This window comes from Aythya ferina (assembly GCF_964211825.1).
Source record: "Aythya ferina genome assembly, chromosome: 1".
NCBI lineage: Eukaryota > Metazoa > Chordata > Aves > Anseriformes > Anatidae > Aythya > Aythya ferina.
In genome coordinates, this window is record NC_140296.1 from 31,406,261 (window position 1) to 31,427,618 (window position 21,358).

The 21,358-nt window shown below is 41.1% G+C and overlaps 1 protein-coding gene across 1 annotated transcript in view; it reads left to right on the forward strand.

The window, feature by feature from the left end:
* Positions 1–7,793: 7,793 nt before the first annotated feature.
* The window catches only part of EPSTI1 (epithelial stromal interaction 1), a 52,897-nt gene continuing 39,332 nt past the window's right edge, over positions 7,794–21,358 (forward strand). Inside the window, exons 1-2 of the mRNA XM_084530310.1 lie at positions 7,794–8,825; positions 21,205–21,263. Coding sequence (XP_084386436.1) covers positions 8,527–8,825; positions 21,205–21,263 — 358 coding nt within the window. The 5' untranslated portion in view covers positions 7,794–8,526. The remainder of the gene's footprint in view (positions 8,826–21,204; positions 21,264–21,358) is intronic.

The following is a 21,358-nucleotide window of genomic DNA, read 5'->3' on the forward strand; positions in this document are numbered from 1 at the left end:
CTTCAGAGAGTAGAGGATTTTAGAAGGGGGAAGACGCCTACAAAGGAAAGGATAAAGGAAGTTAGATCTGGAGGAAAAATAAATAAATGAATGAATAAATAAATTCTTCTTTAATACTTATATTTTTGCACCTTGGCTGATGTCTGTATCTATCAATATATTTTGATGTCCTGAAAATCCTGGCAGCTGGGGGTCATAGTTCACCCTGCTGAAAACCTTCAAGAGATACTTCAAATGCAGCGGTTGCTGGTCACCATTAGTCCTGTATCACCCACTAAAATGTGCCATCTCTTCTCAAAAATGCAGCATAACTCAACCTCTTTTGCCCTTACTTCATCCTTGGTCTTACCTTAACCTTGCCTTAACCTTTGTAGTACTGGTACTGGAATTGAATTGTCTGGACACCCTGGAACTCAACAATAAAAAAAAATAATAAAAAATTATCTCCTGTTTCAAAGTAATTTTTCTTCAGACACATCATTCTGAGCCTGTGTTGTGATTTTGTATATCTGATTGATACTTATCAATCTTCTCTAACACTGACAGGCAACTACTTTAATTCATCTTTAAGTATCTTCATAAAGTACAGCTGCTATTAGCTGTAAAGGTGAGAATAGCATTTCATTAATCTCGGACGGATATATAAATTTAACTTGCTGCAGCACAGAAGTCGTTGGAAGTTGTCTGATGATTCATTTGGGAAGAAATATATACCTTTTTACTTCTTCATTCAATACATAACATATGATCATATATGATTAATATTTAAATTTTCAGTGGAATTGAATTTCTTGTAATCTTGAAACCTATTTCAAAATCAATAAAGATGTCCCCAACTGATCATTTTTTGTTCATTGATTTGCATAGAAGTAATGCAGAGTAGCATGTCACTTGCTACCTTTTTGATTAGCAAACTCCGTTTAAAAGTAATAAATTTAAAATAGTGGAACTGAGTAGGCTTTTTTTCCCCTTAATTCTCCTCTCCTGCATTTTATTGCAATGTGTTTAGAAAATCTGTGTCTCTCCTGATGAGAAAGTACTCTTTGACAAAAGATAATCTGCTATACGAGAAGAAACATTGTATTTGTTTGGGAGAGAAATCTGAAATGGTAGGAAATAAAAACAAGCCAAACAAATAAGAGCAGGGGAAAGTAAGAGGCAAATCTGTGAAGTGAAAGACTGCAGAAAATATTTTTTCCTCATTCTGCTATGTATAGTTTTCTTTTTTGGTAATAGCACCTAAGAAAGTAATGAAACTACCTACTTTACTTTTTGTCCTCTCCAACTTTTTGTAGAGAAAAATGATGAATGTATTACCAGCAAAAGTTAATAACATCAAAAATCAAAAGCAAGCGAGTAGGTTTGGAAAGGGAAGCCAAACAACAAAATACCTTACCTGTAACTTCAAAAATATGCGACTAGTTTTCTGATTGCTGGTAGCACATCAAGGACAAGCAGCTCTGGGAAATAGCTCTCCACAAAGACATTTGGTCAACAGCTGACCACAATGCAAGGATGTTGTACTTAATATGTACTAATCTGAGTTGCCTATTGAAAATTGGCAACTACTTGTGAAAATTTAACATTATACTTGAAGCGATATACCTCAGTGGCACAGCATATGTATTTCTGCTGGGTTGTTTTATTTTGTTTTTCTCTTAGTATTTCAGCGTATCTATAATAACTTAGCGAAGAGTCTACTACTGCTAGTTACAGTGGTGTAAATCTTTAGCTGAAGATAGCAGAGCAATTAAGATATTTACCATGTAAAACATGCTACATCAAATATTTAGTGTAAATGGCAAGTGGAAAATTCTTGGAACAGCCCTACAGATGTGGTGACCCAAGGCCTTGTCACAGAATTGCAATTTAGAGTTGCAAAGGACCTCGTGTCTGTTTGGGCGTGGGTTCTGTATTTCTCATGGGTTGCCTGCCACTGCTTCCACCTCTTGCACACTTTTTTATATTTGAGTTTAGTTAGGAGCAGGTTGTTCATCCATGCATGCCTCCTGCTGCTTTGGCCTAACTTCTGCATGTTGGCATGGACTGCTCTTAAGCTCATAGCAGGTGATCCTTAAGAATCAAACAGCTCTCTTGGACTCCTCTTCAGTACTATATCCCATGGGATCTTTCCAAACAGATCTCTAAGATCCCTGAACAGGCTAAAGTCTGCTTTCTTCAAGTCCAGATCCTGCTGTTTGCCCTAACATCTCAGTATCATGTGGCCAAGGCTGCCCTCAACCTCCATACCCCTGGCAAGTTCTTCCCTTTTTTTTCAGTGTTGGGTCCAGCAGAGCATCTCCCCTTGTCAGCTCCTTGATCACCTCTGCAAGGACATTATTATCAGTGAACTCCAGTAGCATCTTACAGCATTGAAAGGGTAGCAGAACTTGGCCTTTAAGGACACGGTGACACATTATAGTCCATCCAAATATGTCTGGTCAAGCTCTGAGATGGAAAACATTGCTCTGAATGTCTTCCTCATATCACCAGCTATGCTACGATGATCACATTCTGAACAGTGAGACTCCAGAAGAATGTAGATTAAGCAGAGCCAGCCAGTCAATCAACACAAGGAAAATCAATCCTTTCCTGGGAGTGAAAGACACTAGGTCATTTCCCTTGGAAGCAAAGAGGGGAGGAATGAAAGCTGCTGGCTCTTTGGTTATGGTTGTCTCCCTGCGCTCCTCACAGCATGGCACAGCTGCGTGCTGTGCTGTGCACAGGATGCTACTGGTAGAAACAATCTGTCCATTACTATTTTAATGTAATCCTAAACACTGATACGCTCCAGCATTTTTTCACTATTAATGTGTAGCAGCGTTGTCCATATTTGTTATGCCATTTAAGTTAATTGTCTGCATATTTTTCCTGTAAATGACTTGCCTAAACAGTCTGTGTTACAGCATTCCGCGCTGCAGTCAGGATCAATGCTGGCAAGAATCTCTGTCGGGAAGGAAGGAGAAACAGAAACCAGATTAAAGCTTGTGAAATTGATAACAAGGACTTTGGATTTACTCTTTACTACTGAGCGTTGCCAAAGTGCCTGCAAATGTAGCAGCTGACCAGTGACATGAGAATGGCAGGGACTGAAGCTTCACGCTGAAGATTAAAGTTTCTGAGGTCATGCAGAGAAGGGAGTATAATTACGAGTTATCAAGAAAATCATAAGGCGTATCATATAAAATTGGTAGAATCAGTACTTGAGCCTTGCTGAGTTGTCATGTGCATACAAATGAATAAGGAAAGAATCTTTCCAGGCACTGCACCAGGATTAGAGGTTGGAAGGGTTCCTTGCTCCTAAAAGCATTTGTATGTTTCTTTAATTACCTCAATACACGATAAAAGCAAAATGAGGCATGGGCTGTGGGCTTCTCCTAATTTCTTTAAGTAACATATTCTGAAACATTAAACAATAAAGAATGTAATGTTCTTTCTAGGTACCATAATAATTGCATGATGCCTTTGGTTGACTAGGTACCGCAGGGAAATATATTATATGAAATCCTAAGCTGGAACTAATCATGGCCTTCAGGAATTACAAGAGTACAATTATTCCTTGAAGACATGGTGGAGAGGATGGTATGTATATACAGCAAGAGGCTCAGGTACCTTTTGCGAGTAAGCGTGTTAAAATAATTTATGCAGAAGTCAGTCCCCACTTTAAAAAACTGTTAAGGAAAAAATATATTCATGAATTTTAAAAATGTTATGTTAATGTTGCCAGACCTCCCAAGGACTTTTCCTTCTGGACAAAATGGTGGAGCACTGGCTGTAAGAGACCTTTGTTTCTAATAACATTTGTATAGTTTACCAGTTGATTTTGTAATTGTCTTTCCCAACAGATTTGTTACAGACGTGTATTTTTAATGGCATAAAGCACTCATTTGTAGTCCTGATGCTTTTTATAACATCAGACCTTTTAAATAACCCGGATTTATTTTGCTATTATTTATATAGTCATATAGATATGCATAGCACTCTCTGGGCATAAGAATACCCTATATCTAATGTGTACCAATAATTTTCAGGCACTACTTCAGGACCTCAATATAGCAAGTTCTGGACATCAGCTCAATTATATTTTCAATCTCCTCTTCCTTTAACTAAAGTGGTATTAGATAAAGGAGAGGTGGACCTGCTCTAGTGCTGGAGGATAGTGCAGAGAAAACAAGGGTCAATTTTCTTTCAGAGAGTGGAAGATGATAGTTTTTGACAGGTACTGTCAATTTCAGCTTTTTGCAATAAAATGGGAAGTGTGTGCAGCATTTTACATCTCCTAAATAGATTACCCAGCATGGACACACACACACACACACTTGTCAAAGCTAATGACATTCTTTCTGCTGAGCCTGACAAATTCCAGTCCTAAATCCAAACAAGAATAAATCTTGGCCAAATGTAACATTTTGCCCACCTTCTGGGGCTACCTCTCCAGGGATCAGTGAAATTTCTCTTGTTCAGCATCCTGAGCTGTAGCAATTAGTGCTATAAACCTTGCGGAACACACTGTCGGCACCACATAGCAATCTTGCTCCTAACAGAACGTGTTAAGTGGAGTGCACAAAGCTGACTGCATCCCAAAACCAAAGTCTTACTACAGCATTCATTCATATTAATGTTTTGTGGTTTTGGTCTATGAGTGAGCTCAGATATTTTGCTTGCCGTAAGCATGTTTCAGATCAAGTATTTTAAAAGCAGAGCTGAATGTTACCATGTTTTCTGGTTTTAAGGTTTTCCATTCATGACTAATTGGACAACAAGCTAGTCAGCCAGAAGAAACCTTGGTAAAGTAAAACAAATGCATCTTTAAAAATTCAATTTCCAATTTGCCATCACAGTATATAAAGACTCTATATGCAATGCTAATTATAGGTATATTTCTGTGTATATTTGGCATTCCCCTAAAATATAGAGAGATGTTCCCAATGATCAATTACATGTAGTAGTAGTGTAGTGCAGTGTGTGTCTTACCTAATTAGCCAAAACATCCAAGGAAAAAACTATGTATGTGAACCTTTGAGTATTGCACTCAGATGTAGGGCTAAATATTTTAGCTGACAGCAACAGAAAAGCAGCTCTCCAGCAGTTGAGGCCTCCTGATATGCTGACTCCTGAGAAAAAAATGAGAGTGGGGCTGTAGGAAATCTAGCCTGTCCTGTCTGTCTTTCTCAAAAGTCATCTGCAATTTTATGCTTTTCTTCAGGCTTCAGGCTTGTAGTCTCTTCGGATTAAATGTAGATCCTAGCTTTTAATGAAAAGTGTCTATGGTTGTAGAAAAAAATTAAAAGTGTGAAAACTTTAAATCCAGAAACCAACAATGAAATAATGAAGAATGAGTAAGTGTTTTCAGGGAAGGAGAGGTAGGGGCTCTGACATTGTTTTAAATACTTATTTTGTTTTTCCTTTTTAGTACTATTTCTTTTATAGAAGAGAGTTCTATCCCATCTGACATTCCCCAGAAAAGGATGAAGTGGCTGATGAGGATTGAAAGTATCCTTTATAGAGAGAAAGGATCTCTGATATCTTTCACTTTTAGAAGAGTTCATGGTGCTGCTGAGATGGAAATAAAAGTTCAATATAAAATGTTCCTATCCAGAAATTATTTAGTTATATTATTGCAATTTCATGGTAAAAACAGCTGAGGGAAGGAATGTGGTGATTCTTAATGTTTTACATCTCCACTGAAGGAATTTCTCAATTTAAAATGAAAGATCATTGAGAACTTTTCTCCTGCAAAATAGAGGAAAAAAATGTTAATAGCTGGAGGAAACAGAGCTTTACATTTACAGACATAAAAAGAACAGCAACAACAGCAACAAAATCACAGAAGATGTTTTTTAAGCATGGTAACTGTTAGGAAACTTAGAGTTATTCTCTTCTCTCCTTCTGCCTACCAGTTTCTCATTTTGGTAATCCTTTTTAAATTTAATTTTATTTTTTTACTTTTTTCTTATTTTTTTGGAAGCAAAGAGTCAAATCTCTGGGAAGTCTAATAGCATGGTTTACTCCTATTTACCAGCAAGACACATCTATGTTATATGTTTAGCAGTTCATGTTAAAGCTAAAAGGAAAAACAAGAAAAAAAAAAATGCGCTTTTTGCCCTTCTTTGTTAATTAAGTGTAATCAGGCCAATTGTGCTTGGCTGTGGTATAAGCCATATGCTGTCAAGCGTTATGAGACTGGCTAAAGTGGTGGGGAATGAGAGGACTATGAAGTGAGATTGAGCCTGGACAAGTTGGAGGAAAACTGTTTTCCCAAAGTCCTTAAATGTTTGTCTTTTTTTGATTTCCCAGTACTCCAATCAGTAATGGAATATTTATGCTAATTGGCAACAAATTAGGTTAAATTCCCCAAGTCAAGTCTGTTTTGCCTGCAACAATAGCTGGCAAGTGGTTTCCCTGTCTTTATTTTGACAGATGAGTTTTCTCACCCTTTTTCCTGTTTTCTCCCCTGTTCGACTGTCAGGGAGGAAGTGGAGCCAGCTGTGTGGGTGCTTGTCTGCTAGAAAGGGACAATACACCACAGCATCTGACCCAATTAGGGATGTAAGACAACTATAAATACAAACAGTAGCCAATATTTGATGAGTCTGGAAAAATTTAAGTACTGTGCTAAAATTCTTTTGGAGTATTTGAGAAGGGTTGAGATTTGGCAGGAGATTATGTTTTAGGAGGCTGCACGCATTGCTATTCTGAAATTTAGGAAGCACAGACTCTATTAGCATTTATTTAGCATCTATAATGCTGAATAAAATAGGGCCAGAAACTGACACCTCATCTTAAATCCAAATATCACAGACTCGATCATATCTAGGCTACCTAAGACTAACCTCCACTAGGTGAGAAGGAATTAAAAGGAGCCTAGTGGCACCAGTACACATCCATACTATACACTACTTAGATACAAGTGTCCTGAAAGCCCCAGGTGATACTGCTGTGACCCCAAAACATTATTATTTGAGGGGATATTTCATCTTAATGTATCTTTTTCCAAAACAGGACTAAGAAATAAACTACCATTGAAGCAACATGAGTGATTGAGTTTATAGTGCTTGGTTTCATTTTACATCCCTCTCTTTTTGAGCAATATAGATGCTCAAATAGGTGTAACCTCTATAGGTTCTACAGTTACTGTTTGGAGCCAGAACTTTACAAGTTTCAGCAGGAAGCAGTTATTAGATCTGAATTTTACATAACAATGTGGGATAGAAGATACAGCAGCAGTAGGCGCATTCATTATAATCAATTTCTGTAATTAAATTTGGGTTGTTAAGACATAAATCTGCATGGGTTAAGAAGAATACAGATGTTGTAGCTGGGTTTTTACCAAGTTGAATGCCTGTAGGCGCAGCTGGGCCACAAATCTTTGCTGTCCTCAGACACGACTTTCCAAACACTTGCTCTGCACTTCACGTAGGACTCCACAGTCCTACATAAGGGTCTAAACCTGATGCTTGCTTTCATTTGCTAGCACCTTGTACATAAAGAAATTGCAAAGATGAAGGGGAAACTGAGATTTTCCCAGCTGTAACTGGCAGCCCATATGAATCAGGACAGCAAGGCTCAAGCCTCCTGACCTACCTGAACCCCTTACTAGACTACTAGGGGATGACTCAGATTTTCAACTGCCTGACATCAAGTTTCTGATGCGAGACTGATCACTATCCAGGCCAAAATATCTGTGTTCTCTGGAGAGACCAGAAAAGAGTAAGCCCACACAACTACTCCAAGACCCTTTGTGGGGCCCCTTGCTCTTTTAGCAGTTCCTGAAGACATGCGGCAGAGCACACACTCTTTCCCAGAGTGGAGCTGGATTTCCTTAGCTCTGTTCCATAAAGTTGCATTATTAGTATGCTTTCCTTGAGTTAGGAGCTGCCCAACATCTTTATTGTACTATGGATATTAAGTTGGTTCCTAGTTTTCACCAGCCCTCCAGATTTCACGGTGCCTCATCTGATTGATACAGTACTGCTGGTCAGGTGTGTTCACTGAGAGGATCTGTGTTTTTGCTTAAAAGGATCATGTATTTGTTCTCTTTTCACAAGCTAGAATTAGGAAGATTAAAAAAAAATAATAATCTGACTGAGCAGAACTGAAAGGTAGAGCTGGAATTTTGTATGACCATCACTTTAGGATTAGCTATTATTAGGATTAGCTGACTATTATTAGTTAGCTATTAGTTTCACTTTTATCTTTCTATGTACACTCCTGCAAAAATTTAAACCAATAATAAATAATAATAATGATTGATAATGATAATGAACAGCATCGTTCCCCTCCCTCATTGGGAAATTTGAAGTGCTGGGGTAAAAAATTGTCAGAAATATGGCTTTCAGCCAGACCTCCGCTTGCTTATCAGTCTATTCAAAGATTGCACAACGTGTTACTTGTATGTTTTATTAGCAAAAATCAGCATTGCTGTCAGCTCATGACTCCACCTCCAGTCTTACTCAATGCTGTGGTTCAGATGATCAAATTGAGCCTCATCTGGAGGATGAATCAGAAAGGAGTTTGTGGATTTGCATGTCCTATGGCTGCGAGTCCAGCTGGGGGTGGGTCTTACAGGGAATTGAAACTTACTTGAAAGAAGTCAGTGTTGGGCTTTTCCCTAGCTTTAGCTGCTCCATTCTGACAAGGATGTCTGGGGTTGGAGGATGGAGGGGAGGCAGCAGGTACAGGACAGCTGCTGCCTCCAGTACCCCATTTTCCTCTCAGGGTTACAACAATCAACCAGAGGCGGCTGGAAAACCCCAGCAGCTGATGACATCTGGAGAGGAGGAAGGGCACCAAGCATCAGCCTACCATCAGCAGCAAGAGCAGCAGTAAGTAGAAAGGAGCCTAGGTGAGATTTACTAGGCGAGATCACTTTGCTCAAGATACACACCTGTAAATGTAGGAATACTTTACAGAGATCCTGTGAAAGGGATTGGGCACAAAAGCAGCATGTTCTCCTGCACTTGGAGAAGCCTACCTACCAGCACTGCTTCCTAAATGGCACCTGAGGTCTTCCAACAGGTTTTGTGACAGTGTGGCTCACACCTGGGGCTGCTTATATGCAATGTGTGCGGACAGCATCAGTGCTACGTGTGATAGCAGCAGCCAGTTCTGTGCGTTTGGTATTGCTGTACATGGCATCTGCTTCTTGGCATCGCTTTCTAACCAGAATTCCAAATCCGGTCCTACCTCCCTGTTTTTCTCTCTACTAATATTTCATCCTGGGAAGTGCAAAAATACTTCCTTTGGCTGCAGAGACGGATGTCGGCTGCGTTCCAGCACTGATCTGAATGCAATCCAGGACATGGAACAGCTTCTAACAACTTCATACTGACAGAAGTAAAACCAAAGCTTCAGCCCTGAATTTCATTTTAAGTTTTACCGGGATCTATGCCCTGTCCACCTCTGGTTTTCTAGTGACAAGCTTAGATACCATATAAGCTCTAACGTGCAAAAATAGTGCAAAACAAAAATTGTCAGTAGCAGGTGTGCATTTTGTGCACATGCCTAGCTGACCAAAACTAATTGTTAAAAGTTTTTTTTTTCACCATTTTTTTCTGAGCTGCTAGTAATAATGCATGTAATGTTGTTGTTATTGTGCACTGAGTTTGCTTACCTTGCTTTTTCTCCCCCATCTTTCATAATGCAGCTGATGGAAACTGGTTTCACTATCTAAAGGCTGTTTCAGTTTCCTTTCCTTGAAGAAGGAGGAGCCAGGCTGTGCGAGATTTGGCAGACTGCTGGTCATGAGCAGCAATCAGCAGCTTGACACTGTAACCCATGAATGACTCTACTAGGTAGTAATAATACATGGACTATTAAGAGCTGGGCTGCTTGGAAATCCTCAAGCACTTTAACAACTCACCTTCAGGAAAGCAAACAGCCATTCTCAAGTTATTCTATGTTTATTTCCTGACACTTCCAAACATGAAGGACCCTCTGCCTTGCCTTCATGCATACTGGCATATATCCACATCACAGTGAAGGCAGCTCAGGTACTTGTCCTATGTGCAATGTTTTGCTTTTTTTGTTGTTGTTGTTTGTTTTTTTTTTTCTTGGGGGTGAGCAGCAGGAGTTTTCCCATGGGTGTAGCTGTCTTTGCCCAAGGCTTGGTACAACCCCCTAGTTAAAGTTAAGTAGATACTTAATCAGTTGGTTCGCCTGAGTTCCCTGCAAAATTTACAGCAAGATTAAATATATCCACAAAGATTTTGACTAGATAATGGAATCCCTATAAAACTAGCTAAGCTTTTGGGGAAGAATAATTAAAAGTCCTGTTTCATGTTTATATGATACTTGCAGAGGGAAAGCTGGTACACATCTACTACAAGGGCTTCACACAATATTTTTCACTATGTGAGATGAAAGATTCTCTCTGCACATCTTAATAAAGCAGTAATGGTGAATTATTTTCTAAACCAGGAGTATACAAATTAAAGTCTGCAATATTATGAAGTTAATGAGAAAGAGGAATGAACGAGAGGCTGGGTCAAAGAGGAACCATGTAATATGAGTGGGAAACAAACACTCAAAGAAGTGAACGAGATTGGGGTTTCTTCACTACCCTTGGGGAGAAGAGCACGAAAGCTGGTGAAGAGACTAGAAACACAAGTTATGAGGAGAAGTTGAGTGAACTTTAGTCTGGAAAAAAGGAGTCTGAAGGGAGACATCATCACTCTCTTCAACAACCTGGTAGGAGGTTGCAGCAAGGAGGGTGTTGGTCTCTTTGCTGAGGTCTCAGGTGACAAGTGATGGGACATTAGGAAACGGTCTCAAGTTGTCCCAGGGGAGGTTTAAACTGGGCATCAGGAAGAATTTCTTCATGGAGCAGGTGGTCAAGCATTGGAATGCGCTGCCCAGGGAAGTGGTGAAGTCTCCATCCTTGGAGGTATTTAAGAAGTGTGTGGATAGAGCACTGAGGGACACATTTAGTGATAGGACTTGGTGGGTCAGGCAGATGGTTGGACTTGAGGATCTTGATGGTCTTTTCCAACTTGTATTATTCAATGATTCTGTGAATGAGATGAAGACAATTAAAATGGGATTTCTTTAACTAACCCAGATGAAAGTGGTAGAAAGTATCTGAAATGCTGAAGCAGGCAGGAGGAGTCTTCTATTCTTAAAACTATTACATCTGTTGATAAATATTTGCTCTGTTATTTCAAGTTATGTTTCAAGCCAGCTCTCATATTAAAATATCCTTCCAGAGGTGGCAAAGCTAACTCAGCTTTTTGTCTCTGGGTCCCTTTGGACATGGTCCTTCAAACTAAAATACTAGCACACCCTCAGAATAGTCCAGGTTTTTAGGCTCAGGGTTAACAAAGAGTTGAACAGAGAAGTTTGACAGTTAATGTCAAAGGGTGGCAGCAGAATTAAAAAACCTACAGACAAGCATTAGTTAAGAAGGCTTTCTGGTATATGTGTAGCAAAGGAAACAAGAGGGGCCCAAGAAGGATGCCTCTGTGCCAAGAAGTGGCTCCGTTCCAGTCAGTGTGCTGCTTACTATTTTCCAGAAACAGACAAGATCTGGTCTTGATGCCAACAAAGCAGGAGTCTGAGCCTTTGTTGAAGCCTGTGTGCGAGTAGGGTGTGTGTGTATGTAGTTTCCATGCAAAGTCTCAGCCTGTGCTTCAGAGCAATTGGAAGTGGGGAAACACCTCAGCAGCATCTCAGTGTGGGATCAGGTGATGGTTATGTAGACTGGACACATGAAATATGTGTGAGATGTGACATGTTAAAGCCTCACCCACCAGCCGAATCAAAGTTTACTCTTTCCCCAAAAAAGTGCAAGTTGGGCAACTGGTATTAGATGGTAATTTGTCTCTTACTTTGGAAAAGCTCTTATATGATATGTTGAGGCTGCGAAGTGATTATAAAGTGGTTCTAATTAAGTTACAAAAAATACTTGTTCAAATGCAAAATTGAAATGAAACTTCACACATCGCCCCCCTCCAGTTCTGTACAAGATGTGGTTTCAGGCTATGAAGAAAAAACACCAGGATGACAAGTGCTTGAAACTGCTTATAATAATAAGCTTGCATTTAAGTTACTTCACTTTGTCTGCTAAGTGCCATGAAATTAACTTGTAGAAAGTGAATTCCCAAATTGCCCCTGTTCATATCTATTCAGAAACAAAAGTCTGTACAGAAGAAAAGGTGGAGGAAAGTGGGGAAATTAGAAGCTGAACTATTGCTGGTGTCTGAAAAATAAAAAGGTTGTGATAGTCCCTGCCCCCATTCAGCAACAGCAGCCTGTCCATGGTGTCTTTAAACCTGGCAAGAATTATATTGGTCCTGGCAAAATACATTTAAAAAAAATCAAATTCAAAGTAATAAAATGTGAAGATATATTGTCACACAGCTGGTAATAGTCCTTTATTGTCCAGTGTGAAAGGAGAGCAGTTACTAGAATGCTTGACTTGAGAAATGTTATTCTTTGACTGCAGGAGCCAAATCCATCAGGGCTTTCTTTCCTTCCTTTTCCAATCTTCATCCTGAATTAAAAAGAAAATCTATAGTGTTGTAGCACCTCTTAATCTTTTGCTGATAGAGTGTCCTTAGCAGTTCTTAGGAAAATTATTTTGTTTCACAATCTGAAATTTCTTCTTTTTAATAACTCTGAATTGGCCTATTAAACTGGCTTCTTCTCTAAATGCTTCCTTTGTCCACTGGTGGTACTGGTGTATGTGTAATCTGAATTACAGACAATTTGTTTAGAGTTGACTGCGGTATTTGCTGCACGGGACAAAATCTCCCAGCTCTGTATCTTTCAGGGTGATGTACTAATCTTTGCAGCACGGTGGGGCGATTCAGAGATGCCTGGCTTTGGTGTTGTCAGTAGCCAGCCCTACCTCCAGTCAAGCGTTCAGTGGCTGAGTCTAAGTAGGAGGATAGCTATGCAGTAAGATTTGGGGACTGCTGGGTTCTTCCTAAGGGGTGTGTGTGTCCTAGCTCTGCATTAGAAGACTACCTAGGAAGATCTTGATTCGCGTGAGGTTGGATTTGTTCTCTTGATGCATAGCTTGATGAGGAGCTATGTTTAAGAAAAATAGCACATGGGCAGGGGGCAATGAAAGGACACCAGTACTTTGGTAGAGCGGGAGTGGAGGAGAAGCATATTGTTGGAAAGAAAGTGGTGGAAGTGGAGGTGAAAACATGCCACTAGCTTAGGTCTCAATCTTCATGTGGTAGTCTGACCTGCTCAGCTCGCAACACACAAACACCTCTGTGGGGCTTAGCTCAGCTCAGCACTGATGCTGCCAAGCCCAGTGCCTAGCCTGTCTCAATATAAATGCTCTCTGCTGTTGATTTCCAGGTGCTCCAGCTGACTCTGGCACACTCGAACACTCGACACATCCCTGGCACTGTGCTGCACTAAGGCAAATGAATTATTTGGGGACAGCATAAATACAAGTGTGTCTGACAGCAGGGATTTCATGGACTTTATTGAGTCTAGTGTTTGATTTACTGTTTATTTGGGTTGGAAAAGATTTTCAGGATCCCCAAATCCAGTCATCAACCTACTGAATCCCATCACTAAATCATGTCCCTTAGTGCCATGTGCATACATCTCTTAAATACCTCCAGGGATGGGCACTCCACCACTTCCCCAAGCAGCCTGTTCCAATGCTTGACCACCTTTTCTGTGAAGAAATTCTTCATAATTTCCAATTTAAATCTCCCCTTGTGGACCTGCCATTCTTCCTGTGGTGCTATCACACACCAAGTGCAAAGCAAACTGCTGAGTCTTAGCTGGGAAATTCAGTTCTGAGTTTCGGTTTTACTCTTTGGACCTGATTTTAACTTTAGGAAGTTCTCTAGCAGCTTCTGAGAGTTGAGATTTGAGTGCGGGGCTGTTGCTTTACTGCTTGTTTCTGACTCAAACTTTCTCCCGGGCCTGTCTCTGCTGCTGTTTTCCTTCTCACTCGTTCCCAGTGCAAGTTCACGTCTCCAGAATTTAACTCTTTGTTTTATCCTTAGGCCTCAACTATAGCAAAAATGTTGTTTTAATGAAAGCTTTAGCTAAACGGAGGGACCAGATACAGAAGTGAGTTATCTTAGCTTAATAACCTTCCAGACATCAGCTGAACTGTGGTAATTAAGTGCACTCCTAGCCTGTGGCAAGTACAGAACAAAACCCATGAACATAGATTTTCAGTGGTAAACATTTTCTGCTAAAAGCAGTTTATTTTCGGTCTCTCATGTTAAGAAAGCTAGGATGACTCAGGCAGTGTATAATGTTAAGCCCCAGTAATTCACTTTTGTGTCTGAGCTGCAAACTGGTAAGATAGTGCTGCTCATACAGATGGAAAGCCAAAGTCCCAAGCCTCCAAGCAAGATTTGTACATATGGGTGCAAAGTGTATTGCACGACTGAGGTCAAATGCTAGGGCTGTCGGTTATCATTAGCTTGTGCACTGCAACATACAGGTACCTACAGGACAGTTGTCTGCTCATTGAGGTTTGGAGTCTTGTAGTGGCAGCTTTTGTGGTGTTTAGCAGCATATGGGCTGCTCCATCAGGCATAGGAGCCTCAGTGAAAATAATATTTTGTGGTGGTGTTGACTTGACTATTCTCAAACAACTACTGGTAACTGGATGAAAAGTTCAGCACAGTGTGTCTTTGAAGAAGATTTTATGATTGTCCTTGGCAGTTTGCTCCTTTTCTTCTTTTCTTCTCTTAAAGTCAGCCAGTCTTAACATATTGTTTAATGCAGTATTTCATTTGTATCTTGAGCCTTAAGCTTATATATTAAGCACATTTACTATAAAAAAAGGAAAAGGTATGCACGCATATACCCACAGTCATGCACATAAATGTGTGCAAGTACGTCTACATGCCTGTGTACTTTTCCTTTGTGCTTCTTTTTTCATTGATTACTGAGTAGAAATGAACCTTTTCCTTTCAGTGGTTCATATGCAGATGTATTTGGAGCCCCACGAGGGTTCCCTTCAGTCCTTCCTCTATACTAAACCTTCCTTTTTTTTTTTTTTTATTTTTTTTTTCACCAAGCTTTAGTCGTTTGTGTTGCTCTCCCCTGCACGCTCCTTGGTTTCTGGCTCTTATTGAATGCAGACAGCACATTGCTTAGCAGAGCGAAATATTTAGCTTTCAGCTTTGTGGCATTCATGTACTGATGCACCAGCAATATAAAACACAGTGGAACTGGAAATAGTTTATAACAGCCATTACTTTTGTAACTCTTTAAACTATTTCACACTTCATTTGGAAGGCTCCCCAGTGGTAGCTGGCTGGAGTGGGCTCGAGGAAAAACTGAAGGGCACAGCTCTGCAAAAAACATTATTGGTGAACAGCAGTTCTCATGTGTTTATTCAACTTCAGAAATAATCTATTGTATACAAACCTAGAAGAAAGTAGCGCAAAGGCTATGCCCTGAAAACATTGAAGGCTAGTCCTTGAGTAGCGTGAGTTAAATGTGTCAAGTCGCCCACAGGCTTACAAATTTAAGATTGCAGACATGGTTGCTGCTCAGTGTTGCTGATAATTCAAACTGTAAGCTATCTTTGCAGATTTTCTGTGAGGGTATTGTATGTTTCTCCTGATTGAAAGATTTTTATATCTATTTGTATATATTGCTTTATAGATATTAATCTTATTATTATTGAGATATTTGATGTCTATGTGTTTGAAAACTCATATGAGGTTGCTTTTTGAGTTTTATTCCAATACAGATGCATTCTCTTATTGGGTTATAACTTTTTCACAATAGTTAATATTTGCTCAGTCTGAGTAATTAGGCAATACATTCCCCTTTTTTGTGGGAAAAAAGTAACCAAAAAAGTCTTATCAAGATTAATATGACTTATAAAGGTAGAATAGGGTTTGTTTCTCTTTTATGAAGAGCTATAGCCTGGTAAGATGTTCTTCCCACTCCCAGTGACTTCCATATTCGTATTTATAAATCAACCATACCTCAAAGATAGATTTAAGTCATAGAACAATAAGAATCATTATTAGGGAACCTGAAAAGTAAAATTCTCTGTAATCTTTTCAACTTCACTTCATGTATTGGTATAAAGTACAAAAAGTCTGCACACTGCTGGTAGCTTAAAGTCTTCACATTTCCTTAATTGCTATCCAGGTAAGTAGGATAATTTACTCCAGACTTAAAGCTGCAGTGGCAACTCAGAAACTGCCTGAAATATTAAATTGAGAGGCTGTAGCATTTTCTGTAGGCTTTACTGGATCAGAGGTTCTGTCTGGACAAAGTACTAATTTGCAGTATCCCACAAACTGGCTAAAACATGAATTGAAAGCTTCTGGTGGATTTTTTACTTTATTTCCTTAAAAATATAAATAAAAATAAAATTAAAAAAAAATAAAATAAAAATCAAGAAAATGAGAGACAGTCGGTGTGGATATGTAGACAGTTGGTGGAGTCCCTTGGGAGGCGGTTCTGAAGGGCAGAGGGGTCCAGGAAGGCTGGGCGCTCTTCAAGAGGGAAGTCTTAATGGCGCAGGAACGGTCTGTTCCCACGTGCCCAAAGACGAGCTGGCGGGGAAGAAGACCGGCCTGGCTCAACAGAGAATTGTGGCTTGATCTTAGGAGGAAAAAGAAGGTTTATAAGCTTTGGAAAAGTGGGCAGGCCACTAAGGAGGACTTTAAAGAAGTAGCGAGGCTGTGCAGGGACAAAATTAGGAAGGCCAAAGCTCATCTGGAGCTCAATCTGGCTACTGCCGTTAAAGATAACAAAAAACGTTTCTATAAATACATCAACACAAAAAGGAGGACTAAGGAGAATCTCCATCCTTTACTGGATGCGGGGGGAAACTTAGTTACAAGAGATGAGGAAAAGGCGGAGGTGCTCAATGCCTTCTTTGCCTCAGTCTTTAGCGGCAATACCGGATGTTCTCTGGATACCCAGTACCCTGAGCTGGTGGAAGGGGATGGGGAGCAGGATGTGGCCCTCATTATCCATGAAGAACTGTTTGGTGACCTACTACGGCACTTAGATGTGCACAAGTCGATGGGGCCAGATGGGATCCACCCAAGGGTACTGAGGGAACTGGCAGAGGAGCTGGCCAAGCCGCTGTCCATCATCTATCAACAGTCCTGGCTATCGGGGGAGGTCCCAATCGACTGGCGGCTAGCAAACGTGACGCCCATCTACAAGAAGGGCCGGAGGGCAGACCCAGGAAACTACAGGCCTGTCAGTTTGACCTCAGTGCCAGGAAAGCTCATGGAGCAGATCCTCCTGAGAGTCATCATGCAGCACTTGAAGGGGAAGCAGGCGATCAGGCCCAGTCAGCATGGCTTTATGAAAGGCAGGTCATGCCTGACGAACCTGATCTCCTTCTATGACAGAGTGACGCGCTGGGTGGATGAGGGAAAGGCTGTGGATGTGGTCTACCTTGACTTCAGCAAGGCTTTTGACACCGTCTCCCACAGCATTCTCCTCAAGAAACTGGCTGCTCTTGGCTTGGACTGGCGCACGCTTCGTTGGGTTAGAAACTGGCTGGATAGCCGGGCCCAAAGAGTCGTGGTAAATGGAGCCAAGTCCAGTTGGAGGCCAGTCACTAGTGGCGTCCCCCAGGGCTCGGTGCTGGGGCCGGTCCTCTTTAATATCTTCATCGATGATCTGGACGAGGGCATCGAGTGCACCCTCAGTAAGTTCGCAGATGACACCAAGTTAGGTGCGTGTGTCGATCTGCTTGAGGGTAGGAAAGCTCTGCAGGAGGATCTGGATAGGCTGGACCGATGGGCTGAGGTCAACTGCATGAAGTTTAACAAGGCCAAGTGCCAGGTCCTGCACCTGGGGCGCAATAACCCCAAGCAGAGCTACAGGCTGGGAGAGGAATGGTTGGAAAGCTGCCAGGCAGAGAAGGACCTGGGAGTGATGGTGGACAGTCGGCTGAATATGAGCCAGCAGTGTGCTCAGGTGGCCAAGAAGGCCAACGGCATCCTGGCTTGTATTAGGAACAGCGTGACCAGCAGGGCTAGGGAGGTGATCGTCCCCCTGTACTCAGCTCTGGTGAGGCCGCACCTCGAGTACTGTGTTCAGTTTTGGGCCCCTCGCTACAAGAAGGACATGGAGGTGCTTGAGCGGGTGCAGAGAAGGGCGACGAAGCTGGTGAGGGGCCTGGAGAACAAGTCCTACGAGGAGCGGCTGAGGGAGCTGGGCTTGTTCAGCCTGGAGAAGAGGAGGCTCAGGGGTGACCTTATCGCTCTTTTTAGGTACCTCAAGGGAGGCTGTAGCGAGGTGGGGGTTGGCCTGTTCTCCCACGTGCCTGGTGACAGGACGAGGGGGAATGGGCTTAAGTTGAGCCAGGGGAGTTTTAGGTTAGATGTTAGGAAGAACTTCTTTACAGAAAGGGTTGTGAGGCATTGGAACAGGCTGCCCAGGGAAGTGGTGGAGTCACCATCCCTGGAAGTCTTCAAAAGACGCTTAGATGTAGAGCTTAGGGATATGGTTTAGTGGAGGGCTGTTAGCGTTAGGTTGGAGGTTGGACTCGATGACCTTGAGGTCTCTTCCAACCTAGAAAATTCTGTGATTCTGTGATATGAATTTTAGCTTTAGAACCAGTAGGCAGGTAGAGTCTATTGGGCAGCAGCTCATCTGGTTCCTCCTGTGGCTGCAGATTTGAAAAGCAAGGATGGGTTCAATCCCTGGCTTTCACCTATCCCACGGGAATCTTACTGTATGTTTGCTCTTCCTTCTCCCAGTCCCAATACCCCATGTTATACTCTGACATGTCTATCTTTCCAGAGAGACCAAGGTGAGCACTATCAAAATAGATAAGCTCACCAATGCTTATATACATGTATATACATATATATATATATTACTTTGGCCAAAAATAGAGCATGTTGTATAAATACTAGGTAAAAGAAAACCCAAAGTATCCTGTTCTCCTTTTTATTCCTGAACCAGAGATTTTAAATCCTCATTTTATTTTAACTTTGCTTTTATTTCAATAACATAGAAACCAAACCAGGTTTTAAACAAGCACTCTTTAACCACAGTGACTCTTACTCTTCGGAAAACAAAGCTGGGCTGTCTCTAGGTAGGTCTAGTTTCCTGTCACTGGTCTCACTTCTACCCCTTTAAAGAACGGATTGATCTTTGTTATATTTCATGTGCCATCCTTCTGAACTCCTGGATAATGGCCATGGGCAGATATCAGGAGAGTGGCCCCACCTTGGCCTCCTCCAGCCAAAAAGCAAAAGCAGATAAAGAAAATGATTCATGGCACAAAGGCTATCGTGTCATAAAGCCTAGAGCTGATATCATGGTTCTTAAACATGTGCAGATACACAGAGCTCCTCGTTGTCTTTTTAATTGAATTCCTAATTTAGAAAAAAAAATGTCATCAAGGTACATCTAATGATATAAAAACTCTTCTGCCCCTTATGCTACAAATCAGTGGGATGTCTTAGATGGAACAATGTTTTTTGAGGGGGAGAAGTATATAGTCTTGCAACTTAACCATTCCAGCCATATTTTTTTTTCACTGACAAACAGATGGCAGTGTAAAAAGTATGCAATATTTTTTTTTTTGTATGAATTTGAGAGAAATATGATATTAATACCTGAAAAAGCCAAGAAAAAAATAATACTTATTGACACTGACCAGCTGTACAGCAGCTTGTTGGGGCAGTAATGGAGAACATTATGCTAAAGCATGCAAAGGAAGATAGGTTGTCAAAACTTCCTTGAAGTAATAGTTGAAATTGTGCAATGATGCTGGAAGGGCAATGCTGCTACCTTGCTCCTGCCTCTGAAGGCCTGGGGTTTGGTGGAGAGGTGAGGAACAGTCTCACTGGGTGCCAGAGGAAGCAGGCAGGCAGGGAAAGGTCCACGTTAAAATGACACCATTAAAGCTTGCAGCTCTGTCTTTGCTAGTTTAATCTCACAAATTAATCCACATCCTCCTAGAACAAGTCTTCAAAGAGAAAGAGGTAATTGGATATAAATGCTTTCCTTCCCAAATGTCGAATTACAGTGATATGGCAGCAGGCGGCTTTTTGCACTTTGATCTCCTTGCATGATTTTCATTCCTCTTTTTAGCCTTTGTCTCAGACCTCCTTCTCTCATTACTTTTCCACAGCCAACCGAGCTCTCTCTCCTTCCTAGCTTGTCCTCTAGCCCTTTCTTCTTTCAAGGGGCACAGTTTTCATCTCTCATTAGTCTTTGTTTTCTGCTCTTCTCCTTCTGCCTTCCCAAAGATAACATCAAATAAAATACCAGTGCCCACATGTGCATCTAAAGCTGTGCCGAACGCTGCAGAGATGTGAGCACACTCTGATACGTGGAGCCAACCTCTGCTCAGTGCACGGCTGGTGAACCTACACCCCTGTGGCTTTGCTTTTGCTGAGGTGGAGTGCAGGCAGTGCAAACTCCTACCCACACAGTATACCTTGTAGATTAAAAACCTTTGTTTCCTCCGAGTGAAACTGACATGTTTTCATCACTCATTTGATCACCTCCAGTCTCTAATACACTCCGAGCCCTGTTCCGTTTCTTTGCTGTCACGCTAGATTGATAGCTCTTTGAGACAGCAACTGTGTTTTGAATTCAGCCTAACAAAACAGGGCCTCAGCCCTTATTCAGTGTGTCAGACCTGAGGCGTGACAGCAAAATAAATATGCCTGAGGAATTCCTGGTTCTGGAGAAACACAAATCTGACAAGGAAACTGAGGCTTGGTCAGGCAGCAAGTCACCTAAGTCCATGCCAAACAATGTGCCTTTGAATTTGTGAGGAGTTGAGTGCCATCGAGGCATGGGGTGGGTCAACCAACACCGGTGCTGTTCCCTATAGACAGTGTGACCTGTGCTTGAGCAAGCCGTACTGGAAAACACCAATAGCGCCGCTGGGGAAGTAGTCCTCTACGAAGAGGAACTTCTTGATTTGAGGAAGTGATTTGATTTGAAACAGCTGAGATTTGAGGTCTGCAGTCTAGAGTGAGACTTAATAAGAAACATGGAGACTGGGCTAAGAGTTTCTGAAAATATTATACTTGGTATTCACTGCCAACTGCAAATATAACTGTGTTCCTAAAATATTTACCAAAAATCCCTGAAGACCTGAATCAAAGTAAAAACTGGTTCTGATATAATGTTTTTGTTGTTGTTGTTGTTTTTTGTTACAACAGCAGAACACTGACCTCACTGATGAAGAAAACCCCTTCCAGTCCAATTGTTTTTCTGTAGACAGGAAAAATAAGACATTGTTTTCTTTCATTCTAGTGTCAACTCGTACGTTTTGATAACCCCAGATGAAACCAGAAGAAATCAGTTGCAACAAAGTAAGTTGAGATGTCTAATGCATTATTTCTACTTGAATAAGTTTATTTTTGTGTGTGTTTTATCACCCTTGCAACTTTTATCTGCATCCTTTCAA